This window comes from Melopsittacus undulatus, chromosome 3 (genome assembly GCF_012275295.1).
Source record: "Melopsittacus undulatus isolate bMelUnd1 chromosome 3, bMelUnd1.mat.Z, whole genome shotgun sequence".
Taxonomy (NCBI): domain Eukaryota; kingdom Metazoa; phylum Chordata; class Aves; order Psittaciformes; family Psittaculidae; genus Melopsittacus; species Melopsittacus undulatus.
This window is the reverse complement of record NC_047529.1, coordinates 76,342,719-76,356,744: the sequence shown is the minus strand read 5'-3', so window position 1 is coordinate 76,356,744 and position 14,026 is coordinate 76,342,719. Positions and strand designations below refer to the sequence as shown.

General features: G+C 35.2%; 1 protein-coding gene across 5 annotated transcripts in view; it reads left to right on the top strand.

The window, feature by feature from the left end:
- Nucleotides 1-13,278, top strand: part of ZDHHC14 (zinc finger DHHC-type palmitoyltransferase 14) — a 102,790-nt gene extending 89,512 nt beyond the window's left edge. For 3 of the 5 annotated variants that reach the window (XM_031049833.2, XM_005150064.3, XM_013129291.3), the window contains 3 exons: nucleotides 1,172-1,281; nucleotides 3,048-3,150; nucleotides 12,000-13,278. In XM_031049833.2, coding sequence (XP_030905693.1) covers nucleotides 1,172-1,281; nucleotides 3,048-3,150; nucleotides 12,000-12,401 — 615 coding nt within the window. In that variant the 3' untranslated portion in view covers nucleotides 12,402-13,278. The remainder of the gene's footprint in view (nucleotides 1-1,171; nucleotides 1,282-3,047; nucleotides 3,151-11,999) is intronic. The other 2 variants (XM_013129293.3, XM_031049832.2) reach the window with 1 other exon arrangement.
- Nucleotides 13,279-14,026: the final 748 nt, after the last annotated feature.

The window sequence follows — 14,026 nt, the reverse complement described above, 5'->3', positions numbered from 1 at the left end:
TTTTCCATGTAGGTTTCCATTGTTTTGGTGTGGAGTAACTGTGTGGAGGCTTCATGTGTCCTTCCTTTGCTGAAAGGAAAAATGCAAAATAAATGAAAGGAGAAAATAGAAAGTTAGGTGGTTGATAGTACAGAAAGCTTGTTGGAATTTAGCAAGTAAGCTAACAAATTACTGCAGGCTTAAAACTGTTTTACTGTAATTTTCTGTTGGACCATCAAACGTGTTTTGTTATTGTTTAAGGTCATGGCTAAAATTATGAATTTTATGGTAAATACCAGTCAACCAGAAAGAAATTACTGAGCATGCTCAGAATGAATTGTGCCTCAGCATCCAGCATCCAGTATCTGAGCAAGTAGCCTGTCTTTGAAGAAGTGCTTTGTTAGTAAGACAGATGAGATACTCTGGTATTTCTCAGTTGTTAGGTTTAGGCCAACATTGTCTTTCTAGGTGGACCCAGTGTACTTCCACAATCCCTGTTCCCCTCAGATAGATGTGTCTTTTGGACTGTTGAAGGTCAGATAGCAGGGAACTGCAGCAGTCTAACCTGTCTAAATTTCAAGGAAACTGTTCAGTAATTTCATTCAAAGCATACATTTCCAGTTGATTAAAGTAAGACATTTTACTCAGTCCTTTCAAGTATCTCACAAACAGAAAAGCAATATAGCTAAAATGAAATGTAATATGCACCAAAAGGTAGTAATGACTGCAGTTACTTCATAATATTTTAAAGCAATTTGCGAACTTCAGGGAAAATAACGTTTTATGGTACTGCACAGTTTAGGAACTTACCCAAGAGTATGGGAAAGAAGTGCTCTATTGCTGGCTTTAATGGTAAGTTGCAATTGAGCCTCTTCTGTAGAACATGCCATAATATTTGTAAAATTAAGCTTAGACCATTATGTTTAGATACTGAAATTTCCGAGTTTATTGATCCTTTGAGATTTTGGGTTGTCTAAATCTATGGATGTAAAGCATGTGCTTGCTTGTAAGATTTTAGGGTCCAGTTTTTTGTTACAGCCCAAAGCTCTAACCTGTTTGGAAAGTGGGATCATGGGTTTTATCTGGTCTGCCTCTGATGTAAGTAGCATATTGCTGCTTTGGTAGCCCTAAATTTGTCTAGCTGTTTTCTTTATTGTATTATATGTGATGCATCTCATTCATATCTCTTCAGATTAAAGGATCATGGTCAAATAAAAGAGGTAAAGAAAACTATAATCCGTATAGTTATGGCAACATCTTTACAAATTGCTGTGCTGCACTCTGTGGGCCCCTCTCTCCAAGGTAAGAACATCAAAAGTATTGTTAGTATAAATGAAAGACACATGATTATTGATGAAAAAATATTTTTTCTGATTGCTTGAGTTTATTAAAAAAAAAAGAAAAAGTTTTGTTTCACTGCCCATTAGAAGTTTTAAGTAAGTTTTTCTTCAGTAGTAAAGAGATAAGGTGATGAATTGTGGTTAAACTAAGCTAGTGATCAGACCCTGTAAAATATATTTAAGATTAAGAAAGGATCTATAAATAATCCAGGCTTTTCTCACTTTTGTTAAACATTGTTTTTAATTTTTAAATGTATGCTAGCAAATTCAGATGCATTTCACATGTCCTCAACAAGTAATTTTAAGTCTTAATTTGATCTGTACTTGTCAGCATGGACAGCAGTTTTCTGACATGAGAGTTCATATAACTCTTTCAAGCATCTGATTTTTGAAGGAGTGCTGTCCATATGGCAGATTGTAATCTCAGGTGGATTTCTAAGGGCTTGGAATGTAAATAAAAACCTGTTTAGCAGATGTTCATGAGGAAAGCTTAAGCCAGTCTCCAAGTGGTGGAAACCTCATTGGCTTTTGAGAGGGGAAGCACCTTAGATTTTTCTATGCATCCTATTCTTAAAATTCAAAATTGAAGCCATCTTGACCCTTAGTGAATTTTGATACATAAATCAGCAAATAAAACCAGTTCTGTTCTGACTTTAGCCTTCAGGCATTTTAAGGCATTCCCGTCATTATATGTTAGTAACTGGATCTATAAACCCTCCAGTTACAATTTGTATCCTGTGAAATTTACAGTTTTCTAGATGGGAAGTAACATTGTTCAGGTCACAGGAAAAAAACATTTTGGCCTATGACTGACAGTGTGGAACTATAATTGAAAGCTAGCTATAACTAAAAAAAAAAAACAAAAAAACACCTGAAACTTTGAATTAATTGAAGCATAAACAATTTTTTGGAAGTGATATGAGCTAATACACATGTAGAGTATAGTACGTAGGTCTGCACATTCAGTTTTTTATGAGTATGCAGAACCTAAATGAGGTTTAGAGTTCTCAAATTGAAAGTACAATGATATGTGTATTTTTTTGCAAAAATTTGAGGTCAGATTATTCCATTCTGTTTATGTTTTTTTAATAATCTAATGTAGATTTTTACTTATTAATTTCTCCACAAACATATTCTTAGTTGGAAATAAGAAATTCTATGAGTGCATCACTTTAGTAAAAATAGTGGTGCACTATCAACAGTGTTAAGTAGCTGTCATGAAAAGTCTGGCAAATAAGCTGCTCAAATAAAAGTTCCTCTTTCCCTTGTTTTTTTCCTTTTTCCCTTTCCCCTTTTCCTTTCTTTCTAAATTTTGTGATTATGTAGCTTTAATTTAGAGATGTGGAAACTGATAACAAAAGAACCTTGAAAACAGATACTGACTCAAAGTGCACCAATGAGTTTTTTAATTTGTTTTCACACCCATGGTTAAGAATTTTGGGGTTTTGTGGTATCTGCTGCTAAGCTTCTAAATCTTTTGTCTGTGATAAAAATTCAGAAAAGTAGCACTGGGTATGACTATGTGGCAGTAGTATTACAAAGAAACAATTACCTTGCTGGTGAGCAGATATGAAGTTTTGTAATTCAGTTGAATAAAAGGGGACATTTGAAGGTATAGGTGGGATATTAATGTCTGTTGTATGATAGAAAGTTTTCCTGTGTTTTTATCAAGACAAGGTAGTTATTGATCAGAAATATCTGTAACTTTTTTTTTTTATTGTTCCATAGCTTAATTGACAGAAGAGGATTTATACAGCCAGATACACCACAATTAGCAGGACCATCAAATGGCATTACTATGTATGGGGCCACACAATCTCAGAGCAACATGGTAGGAATCATCCCATAGTGTTGTTCATCAAGATTCCTGTGAATGTTTTCCTTCTCCACTTTCATGTGAACTAATCAAGTAATAACTAACTGGATACAGCTGACTCTCTGGGTGGAATGACTTGTTTATTAACAGTAAAGAAAAAAAATCAAGGTTCTTTTTAATATATGTTTCACGCAGTGTAATAGCTATTGCTCATGGATTCTAAAAAAAGAGAGGCTTTTCTACACTGTTGATTTATTGAAGGTACTGGCATTTGACTTGTACTATTGACGCCTGCTATGTTTTGAACTGGAATATTCAAGTGTCATGGACTTGCTCTGGTTCATCATTTTCCAGCTAATTCTTGTTTTATATGGCACTTTCTTTAAACCCTATTTCCTCTTTGCTTGTACACTGTGGTTATGCATAGACTACTGCATTTTAAAAAGCAAAGATGAACAAAGGAGATTCTAGGGGAGAAGTATCTTGAAGAAAGAACAGGAGGACACTAACCATCCAATGAACAAAAAATGGAAACTGGATTGTAACAATAGAAGTTTTTAAACATCTTTGAAACTGTGCCAATAGTTTTCTTTTTTTTTTTTTTTTTTTTTTAGTTGGTTTGGGTTTTGGTGTTTTTTTTGGGAGGGGGGGTTCTGGGTGGTTTTTTGTTTGGTTGTTGTTTTTTTTTTTCTGGTAGCATTGGCTATCATAATGGAAAATAGCATTCCCAGTGCCAAGGAGAAGAGAGTAACGGGAAAGAGATCTTTTTCCAAAGGAAAGCATCTTACATATGTGCCTATTTTCGAGTTGTTGTCACGTATCTTCATATTATGTGGGTTCTGAGACTTTGTCAAAGAAACCATGAGTTATGGATGCCCTCCCTCTGCCAAAAATGAGGCTGCCACAAGGCCTTAGGAGATAATTTAGCCTTTCTTTTGAACAAAAGAAGAAAAGACTCTTCCCAGACAGATTAGATTTAGTCTCACTGATAAACTGGTATAAAAATTTTTGCTGTAGTACCTAGGCTGGTTTTAGTTTTTATTTTGAGGACTAGATAGAAGGGTTGTTTGTCTTAGTGAGAAAATGTGTTAGAGACACAGTATTGACTCTGAATCTTCTGAAAGGTGTAGTTGAGCAGAAAAGTAATACTCCACTGAATTTTAACTCAAAAAACCCAAAAGACATAACTCGGAAAAGAGAAAAGGGGGGGGAGGGGGAAAAGAAAGTGAACCTTAGAAATAGCTTGAGGACTTTCAGGCATTAGCCTAAATTCCTGATTCTGTCAAGGGTTCTTATTTGTGCATATTGTTAACCACAGTTAGTCCCTGACATTAAATTACTATAGCATTTTAGGAATTACACTTGCATTGTAAGAAGACACTACCATCATTACTAGGTATTAATGAACAAATCTTGTGCCAGTTTAATATAAAATTGACCAAATTTGTCTCTAGAAATTGAGAAATCTGTTACAGTATTAATTTACTTAATTCCTGAAAATGATTTCTCAGGAAAAGCTTGAAAAATGTAATACATAGTATTCAATATATAGGAATATTTTTAAGACTGTGATGCCATTTTTCTCAGGGTATTAATCCTGGTCTGTATCCAAGACCAACTGGTTTCTAGTAGCAGCTGGCTATCAGCATTAAAATTTCTCCCCTGTGTTTTGTTGCAAACTGTTAAAGAACAGCTTAGTTTCCCTGTCTTTGCTGTTCAAAGTCTTGCAGTTTTTCCTGAGTTGTTTGAAGCGTAAGAAATAATGAATTCATTTCCTGCTGGCAACAATGCAGTGGGACATAACTTTGCCTCTGATTTGCTCTTGTTTCATGTTTCCCTTTTTCTGTGTTTTAAAGTCAGTAGTTTTGTTCTTCTTAGTAGATTCTGTGCCTTTCAGGTTCCCATGTCTCCTATCACATAATACAGCAACCAACAAAACTGATATCCCTGTTTCACAGTTAAGACCTTAATCTTACCCATAACAGACTTTCTTTTTTCCTACCAAAATTAATTCATCTTACTGCTAGCTTAGATGTTTTCCACCATTCTGTTCAGTTACCAGATTTTCTGTTCTGAGTTAGACAGAAATAATCAAATACAATCTCATAATTCTATTTAAACCTTTTTCCCATGAAGTATGCCCTAGTACTTCTTCCAGGCTTTGCAGTATCTGTTTCTCTCAGCTTTCTTCCCAGTCCACAATCTTAGAATCTTCTGAAGAAGCTTGGGAACTGGAGTGCTGGGAACATCAGCCTTTCACTTGCTCTCCCATACAAAGGACCACAGAAGGTTCTTCAAGTGGAAGGCAGTAAAGTACACTTTATGGCAGAAGTAAAACAAGGCATGCAGCATTCCACTGTTTGATTTTTGATTGGTGGTGGTTTTTTTAGAGGAGGAATCTCAGCAAAAGGGATTCACGAGAATCCTGCAAGAACTTCAGATGCAAACACAAAAATTTCCTTTGGTGATTGACAGTTTAAATAATAGACCATCTCAAGCCCAAGACTCCAGTGGAAGCAAAAAAGTAGAGGGAAAATCTTTGTGAAAGAAAAGGTTTCCTTTCTATCTTGTGTCCTCACTAATAAAGATTAGGCAAAGGGTGGAATATGATTCAGTCTTTCCTCCTGGAAGGTTGCATACTTCTTGAGAAAAAGGCAGAGGCATAAAGTTAAAAGCACATATTTGCAGCTGAGGCAGGTAGACAACAAAGAACTGCCAAGGTTGAGGGGGATGTATCTGCTGCTGCAAGTTGTATTATTATGGTTTCAGGTAAGATAGTCAAGGTGAAATTCCTTGACTTAAAAGCATGTGTAGATAGTGGCTTTAGCTGATAAATATTTTTTAAATGGCAGAGGTTTAGCTATTTGCATGTCATCAGAGATAGTTACACTGTTTTAGCAAGTTTAATGCTTTGAGTATGGGAAATAAATTATTAGAAATCTGAAGTGTGCTCCAGGATGTTGTGTCTCGTTGGATTTCGTTCCAGAATGCATTACATCGTTTTATGTCTACATTGAATCTTAATGTCTAGATGCTATACTGCTTATTGCATATAGCATACTAAAATGTCTCTCCTGTCCATTAATATTAAAGGAAGATTTTAATGAGCATCTTCTCTCACACTTGTCTTCTCTTATTCCTGTTCCTTCGTCTCCCTTTATCCTTTCCCTTCCCTCAAATCTTTTACTCAGTGACTGGTGTGCTAAGTAGAGTTCTTGTGCTAGCCTCTCATCATTCTTAAAATCTCTCTGGGTTGCTTAGTATTATATTCTGCTTCCATTTATTTTAATACATCATATAGCAGAGTACCATTTTTGCATTTAAGGTCAAAATAAATATCAGACCAACATTAAACTTTCCAGATACCTTTTTCAGTGCAATACATTATCTGTTATTCAGGATACTATTTACGGAACACTGCTTTTGTATTTAACATGTTATGTGGTAATTTTGCCTTTGAGACTTTGAATATTTCGTAGAGGAGCTATCCTACTCATGCTAGTGACTTCAGTTTTTCACAATCTCAGAAAGTCGGGGTTGTTGCTATAACCAGTGCTTCATAGACCCATACTATGATTTTTTTTTTTATTTTTATAACAGAGCTTTTTTTCCTGTTCTTTCCTTAGTATCTCCCTGATTTTATGAAAAGCTGAAGTTATTTACTTTTTTGAAGGCTGGAAGTACATACAACTTTTTTTATCCCGTGGTATCTCTTTTCCAATACATTAGAAATTAGTATGGTAAATTCATTAGCCAGTTTCTTAATATCCACATGCACATGACAAGCATGGTCACTTGGAGCATAGGATCTGTAGACCTGATATTTCTAAAGTATTTCCCTATTGCATTTTATTATTTTTATAAGCTCTTCATTAGTTTGATTGCCCATGTGTCTCTGTTCTCATTCTTAAGTATTTTTTTCACATGAAACACAGTTTTTCGCCCATTATGAAATCATAATTTTCTCTGTATTTTTTCCTTCATTTCAAGTCTTATATTCTTTATGTTCAGAAAAAGAGTTCTTTATTTCACCATAAACTCATCAACTGCCATTACCTTGATCTGTACTTCTGTAGTTCTTAGCTTTCTCTTAAAAGCCTGCATTGATTCTTGGGTTTTGGTAAAGGGCATTTTATTGTTTAGTAATCCATTATGAAGAAACACAGAATTTCACTCCATGCACTTTTTTTAGAGGAATTTGGTTTATTTTTACTATGATGTACTATGGAATTCTCTAATGCCTTATAAAGCAGCGGATTTTGCTTCTATCTTTCTCTATGTCAGGACAGGTTTATTTCTTTGATTTTTTAAAGAAATTTGCTTGTGCTCCTGCATTTCCAGGCATCTCTTCCCCAGTGCTTAAGTAGTTCCTTGTGTGACAAATTCCCTGGATGTAAATTCTTTAGTTAGAGTGTGTGTTTCTTAGTTATAAGTATCACTGAAAATTGTAGGAACTATAATAGCATGCACAACATTCATTACCAACAAGGGGTGCAAAGAAGCTCTCCCAAGCGTTCACATCAGTATTTCTAGCACTGATCTGGAAACAGGAATCCAGCTGATCCAGAGAACATTAACTCTGACCGTCCTAGTATACTTTTTCCTTTGCTTTTCCTATTCTCATTATTAGGAGTAAATATTTCTATCATTACAGTAAAAGGGTCAGCAACCATAGGAGCCCCACTTTGCTGGGGGTTTTATGAGTGTGTTTCCTTGTATAATATTTGCTGCCGTACTTCACAAATGTAATTTATCATTGCCTGAAACAAAACCTAGTGCTCTTACCAACTCAACATTACTACAGTCAATGTTGATAGAGGTTTTTCATTAAAGCATTTTACTTCACAGTTAAAATGGACACAAATAAAATGCAGTAAACGAACTTCAGCATTTTGCTTTGGATTGAGGTATGTTTTAGAAGCAGTTCTTTCGACTGTACATATTTACTGCTTATTTGCTCACATTGCAGAGCAGTATTGGAGGACATGAACTAGATCTCTACCAGAAGATGGGCTCCTGGAATGCACCCAACATGCTCTAACCGTTCACAAACATATAGTCCATTAGAACAGGAGCTAGTCTAGTAAAAGTAGAATTCTTGGAACAGGTATAATTTCCTGTTTGGCTTCAGAAATGTTTCCCCTCATAGATCTACTCCTGGTGCACTGTACCTCTTGGTAGTGGAGCCATTGACTTGGTGGGTTTTGTGGCTCAGTTGTTGCACAGTATTTTCAATACCATGATTTCGAATGTGAAATCCTACAGCTGTTGGAAACAGTTACACAGCTCCATCCCTCCACTGTTTAGCCGTCTGTTGTATCCATCTAGTATGGTTTTCCAGCATCCTTTCTGTTACTTTGTAGCACTGTCATTCACTGCTGACAGTCTCCTCCAAACTTTTTGTTTTGTACTTTGTTCAGAGCTGCTGAGACAGTGAATTGCTTTTCTCTGTCTTCTGGGGACAATTCTTCAATGTTACTAGAGTTGAGAAAAAAATTAACAAAGTTAATTTAAAATTCAAAGTAAATAATCTCTGGCTTTGGCATTAGAAATGTGAAAAATATATTGCCATGTACAACAGCTATGTTAACATGTATGCTTTGTGTAGCTTAGAAAAAAATCAGATTTTCTTCAGAAAAAAAAAGAAAAATATTGTTTCCTTAGTTGTTTGTATTTATTATTTGTGAAATAAATACAGAATTTTAGGTTTTGTCTGATTTGTTCTGATGTGTGCCTTTTGATGTGAAAATAAATGCAGAGATGGCTTAAATTTCTATGCAAATAAATAATTGAATTTCTGTACTTTCAGAACTTACTAAACGTGTTTTACCTTCAGAACCTGCTGTTCCTCTGAAACAGTGGATGTTTTAAGTGGAAAATAAATTCAATAGATCTGAAGTAAGAATGTGCTGGTGGAATAATTTCTATGGTAGATTTTTAGCTATTTAGATTTCAGTGCTTGGCTTCCTTTTTGTTACAGTCATTGGCTTTTTTACTTAATTTGAAATGCTGGCATGGAATAATTCACATGATTAACAAATCTAATTTAGTTAACAGTGGAATAGAGAATCAAAGGAAAGCCACCATGCCAACCCTATAAACAAATTTTATTTTTCTTGTTTAATTTTGTGTTGGCTGTTAGACTCAAGAGTAGTGTAGCTGCATAGTACGTGTTGGTTTTGTCAGATGTTTTTGAGAGCTTCATTGAACACATCTGGCTTTTCTAGTACAAACCCCAGTCTATTTCACTTTCAAAAGCTGTTTAAAATCTGTATTTTCCTATTTTGATCACTGTTAAATAGAACAAAAAAAGAGAAAACCTGAAATGTATCTAAATAAGAGGATAGGCTTTAAGGAAGTGACAAGTGCATGGAAAATAAAGAGGAGATATGCAGTGCCTGAAACAGTTTTATAACACTCTATTCAATGGAGCTTTATGAAGCTACATTGTCTTTTTAATATTGATTTGATTGAAATATGCTTGAGTCTGGTAAGAAAATTAATTCAGGCCATAGAATGAGTTCAAATAGATTACCTTCAGGTAATTTAAAACTATATACTTGTATTGCTTGGATAACATTAATGATTTCCTTATGAAGATCAGTGTTGAAGCTTCACTAAGGCAACAAGTCAGATGTTAATATTATTTGTTTTTAATGTACCCTGGTAGGTTTAGGCATTTCTTTGTTATTTAACACTCTCTTTGGCTACTGCATTTCAGAGAAGATGAGTTTTGTTGGTCTTTTTGAAGTCTGAAAGCTCAGTTAAAAGATTTTTTTTTTATGTCTGCATAGTAAGGCTGGTTGAAGGGTTGTAATTTAATTGAAATAAGCAGGCGTGAATAACAGCATATTAATCAAGAAAGAGTTATTCACACTGAATTACTAATTGAAAGCTTGACTTTAAAAGATGCTGACAGTTTTCTTCTTAGTAAGGTACTTATGCAAGGTTTTGGCTTTAAGCCTGTGAATAATCCCTCTGAAATGATAGGAGACCACTTACCAAATTCTTCGCCTGGAGCTGTACATTATTTTGTGGGGGGGAAATGGCTTGCAACATACATTAATTCAATTTATGTAACAGAATATCAGTGCATTTATCTTTCTGAAAACATAAGTGTTGGAAAACATGTAATTGAGTAAGGATCCAGACTTCTGCCTGTCAAAGTATTTGGTCTGGGAGTCCTAAAATGCTTAGACATGTTTAAAATACTGTCTGTCTACTGTGACCACATAGTCTGCTTGCATGCTTTCTACATGTAATGTGTGTGCATCCATCATTAAGATATTCAGTGGTAGAATGGGAGAACCTAAAAATATCAGATGGTTTTCATCATGCAGTAAAGTAAGCAAAATTTTTTCCATGAGTTTGAATAGAGTATATCACAGTGGCTTGTTAAACTCAAATGGGCTTTTTGGGGAATTGCTGTAATGTTAGTAGCAATGGTAATGGTTCAGAATATATTGAACAGGTGTTGGATTTGTAATATCTTTCAGTGATTTGATATAGACTAAATAAGTTGAAAAGCAGAACATGCTGCTTAACTGAATCCTTGAAATAACAACCGTGAATAGGCATATCTTACCTCTGGACATATTTTTTTGTTCTGCTTGCTTGCTTCCAAATTTTCTTTGCTGCATTGAATTTATCGGTGTATTCACTAACAGTAGTGTTTCTCCTGCACAGCAGAACAGTAGTATGGCAAGTGAATCTAACAGGGTTTTGAAAATCTGCAGATGTTATAGCTGATCAGGCTATGAATTAAATATATGTTGTCCTTGGAAGCTTTCAAAAATCATACTAGTTTCTGTTAAAGAAACTGAATCCGGCAGTAGGTGTACTACTCAGCTAACTGGACATCATTGAAGCACCTACCTGTCTTGTCATCTCAATGAATTAATGATAATTTTGTATAAACAGTTCTTAGGAATTATGTAGAGGAAAAGTGTTCCTGGTAATACTCATTGAGCCTAATCAAATTTATATAATGCTGAATTTGGCTTGTTATTGTGAAGGTGCTTGCCAGAAAACCTGTGGTTTGTACCTTGATTCTTCACATTGTCAAAAAACAGCTTAAAAATCATTAAAGTTGATACCAAATTGATGCATCTGCAGTGCTGCCAAATTTCTGCACATCCTCCTGAGTATTGAGTATGGTATGGTATATTCTCTAGAGTGTTTATAATGTATTAAATTGGAAAGGGGGGAATTTTTGCTCATAGAGGCTATATTGTTGGCTATATCTTTATAAAACTGCCTGCATCAAAGGGATTCTTCTGAAAAAACTTCCATAGCACCTTACTTCCTTCACGTGAAGACCAATTATGAAAAGATAACTTGCCTACTGTTTATGAACTTGGAAAGATGCTTTGATTATGCCTTTGGGTACCTCTCTGGACTGCTGTCTACTTTAGGATAATATAAGTAGTGTGGAAATTATTCAGGTCACTTGGGATTGGGGAGGTTTTGAGGTGCCCAATGCAGTTAGTTACACATGGTCTGTGCAACTAGATTTTCCAAATGGCTTAGAATAAGAATATGCAAAGCATTTGAATTACAGTACTCACAGGATGCTCTTTTCAGGATTACCAAAACCCTTAAGTGAACACATAAATGTATATCATCATTTACTGTGATAGTAATCCAAAGCACTGGCTCAGTTATGCATGCTTTTATTTTATTTTATTCCTGGGTAGCATGCAATGGGATTTTTGTGTGGCTAACCACGGAATGATACTAATGGCTTTCTTTTTTTCTTTTCTTCTCTTCATATCCTGTTCTTTTCCATACCTTTTTTGTCCATATCCTCCCTTTTTCTCTGTTGTGTTTTCCTTATATGATTTTGACACTCTTCCATTCTACAGTGTGACCAAGATCAGTGCATTCAGAGCACTAAATTCGTTTTGCAGGCTGCTGCCACCCCCCTACTACAGAGTGAGCCAAGCATAACTAGTGAAGAGCTACCTTTACCAGGAAAGACTTCTATCAGTGGGCCTTGTGCAACTCTAACTCTAGGGCAACCAACACCACCATCTTCTATGCCAAATCTCACATCAGATACAGGTTTGACAGACATGATACCATTAAAAGAGGAACATGAAGGTCATCAGTTTCTCACTCCTGAAGAAGCTCCGTCACCCCCTGGGATGCTGCCAAGTGGAAGTCCTATTGCACACAGCCATACAATGCACGTCCTGAGTCTAGCCAGCCAGGATTCATTGCATGAAGACTCAGTACGTGGTCTCGTGAAGCTTAGCTCAGTTTGAACAGCTTTTTTGAATATTGCACCGTTTCTTGGTGGCTATATAGATACCTTCTTAACAGGAATGACGCTGCAGTACCACTGTAAGACTTCATAACATGCCTACAATGGAAACTTTATTGCCTAATGGAGTGTACTAAAAAGACAAGTTATTTTTTCAGTGGAGCTATGGCATTTTTTTTTTATCAGGTGGTTAATGGTTGTGCTATGATGGTGGCTGCATTTTATTTTTAAACAAAACCAGAAGTGGTCAATAATCTTGTTTCCTGAAGCTTGGGTACAGCAAGTTGGAAGTCAGCCTGTAACAAACAACATATACAGTATAAAAGAGAGAGATTCTTGGATGTAAGTGTCATGCTCTGTGTTCTATGCTCTTGTAATACACACTTGTTAAGGCTTACCACACTTGTGGCCAGAATGATCTGCACTTACATGTTATGCTACTAATATTTGAGATAGAAAATTACCATTCCATTTGTTAATAAAAAAAGAAAAAAAAAAGACTGCAGATACGGATTTGCATGCCACGCTACAGTATGTGTTACAGTGGTGTTGGTATTAAGAGAAAGTGCTGCTTTTTTTATTTGTGACTTTCAAGTGCTGTTTCACTTAAAGACAGTGCAACAAAGGAATTAATGGACTACATGAGTTTTCTTTTTTCAATTTATGAAAGTTTATTTTAAATTAATCAGTGGTGCCTAGAAGATGGAGAATTACTGATTTGATCATGTTGCATATCATTTAACCCTATGTTTAAGTGTTTAGAGTGAGGTATTGTGTTGTGCCATACCACGGGATTCTTCCACTCCCTAATGTGATACAATTACCTGTGGACCTCCAATAAAATAACATCCTCTATTTCTTGGACATGTGTACAGTTATCCTTGCACAGTTTTCCTGGGGAAAGAGGGAAAAATAATGACTTATTGACATAATTTGTAAAATTTGACTGGAATATGTTTACATAATGAAACCAGAGCTATGAAGGAAGAGCTGGTTACGATTAGGATTGCTTCAGCATCGCTTATGGTTTTGTTTGAGATGTGTATTTGTTCCCATAAGTCTTTATTTAGAAATAGTAGAGCTAGCCACTGCTTGGACTTTAATTTTATGTTCCTTATCATATGGTTAAGGGTAAGGGGCTTAAGATTCAATATACAGACAGACAGCTGTCTGGACAGTGAAGTAATCTTAAATGGCTAACAATAGACTGTAGCTGCCCCCCAGTCATCATCCTTCATTTGTATTTTTCCTTTATTTTAAATAGAAATCTCATTATTTCATAGAATTATTCTGTGCTTTTCTGTGCTGTTTTGTTTAATTAAAGCACAATATTTAATTAATTGAAAAATATTTTTCCTTTAATATTTTAAATAGAAATGTTGATTTCATAGAATTTCTGTGCTTTTTGTTTGGTTGGTTGGTTGGTTTTGGTTTTATTAAAGCACAACAGAAAGATTAACGATATTTTTATAATTATTTTTTGTGGTAGCTGAAGAGAACCTTACTTAAACTGAGAAAGTTTAATAGCTTTAATACTGTATTATTTACCATGTTTTTCAGGATCTGGAAGCTAGATTCATCTTTTCTCAGGACAAACTAAATACAGAATGTGCTTTATCTGAAGCT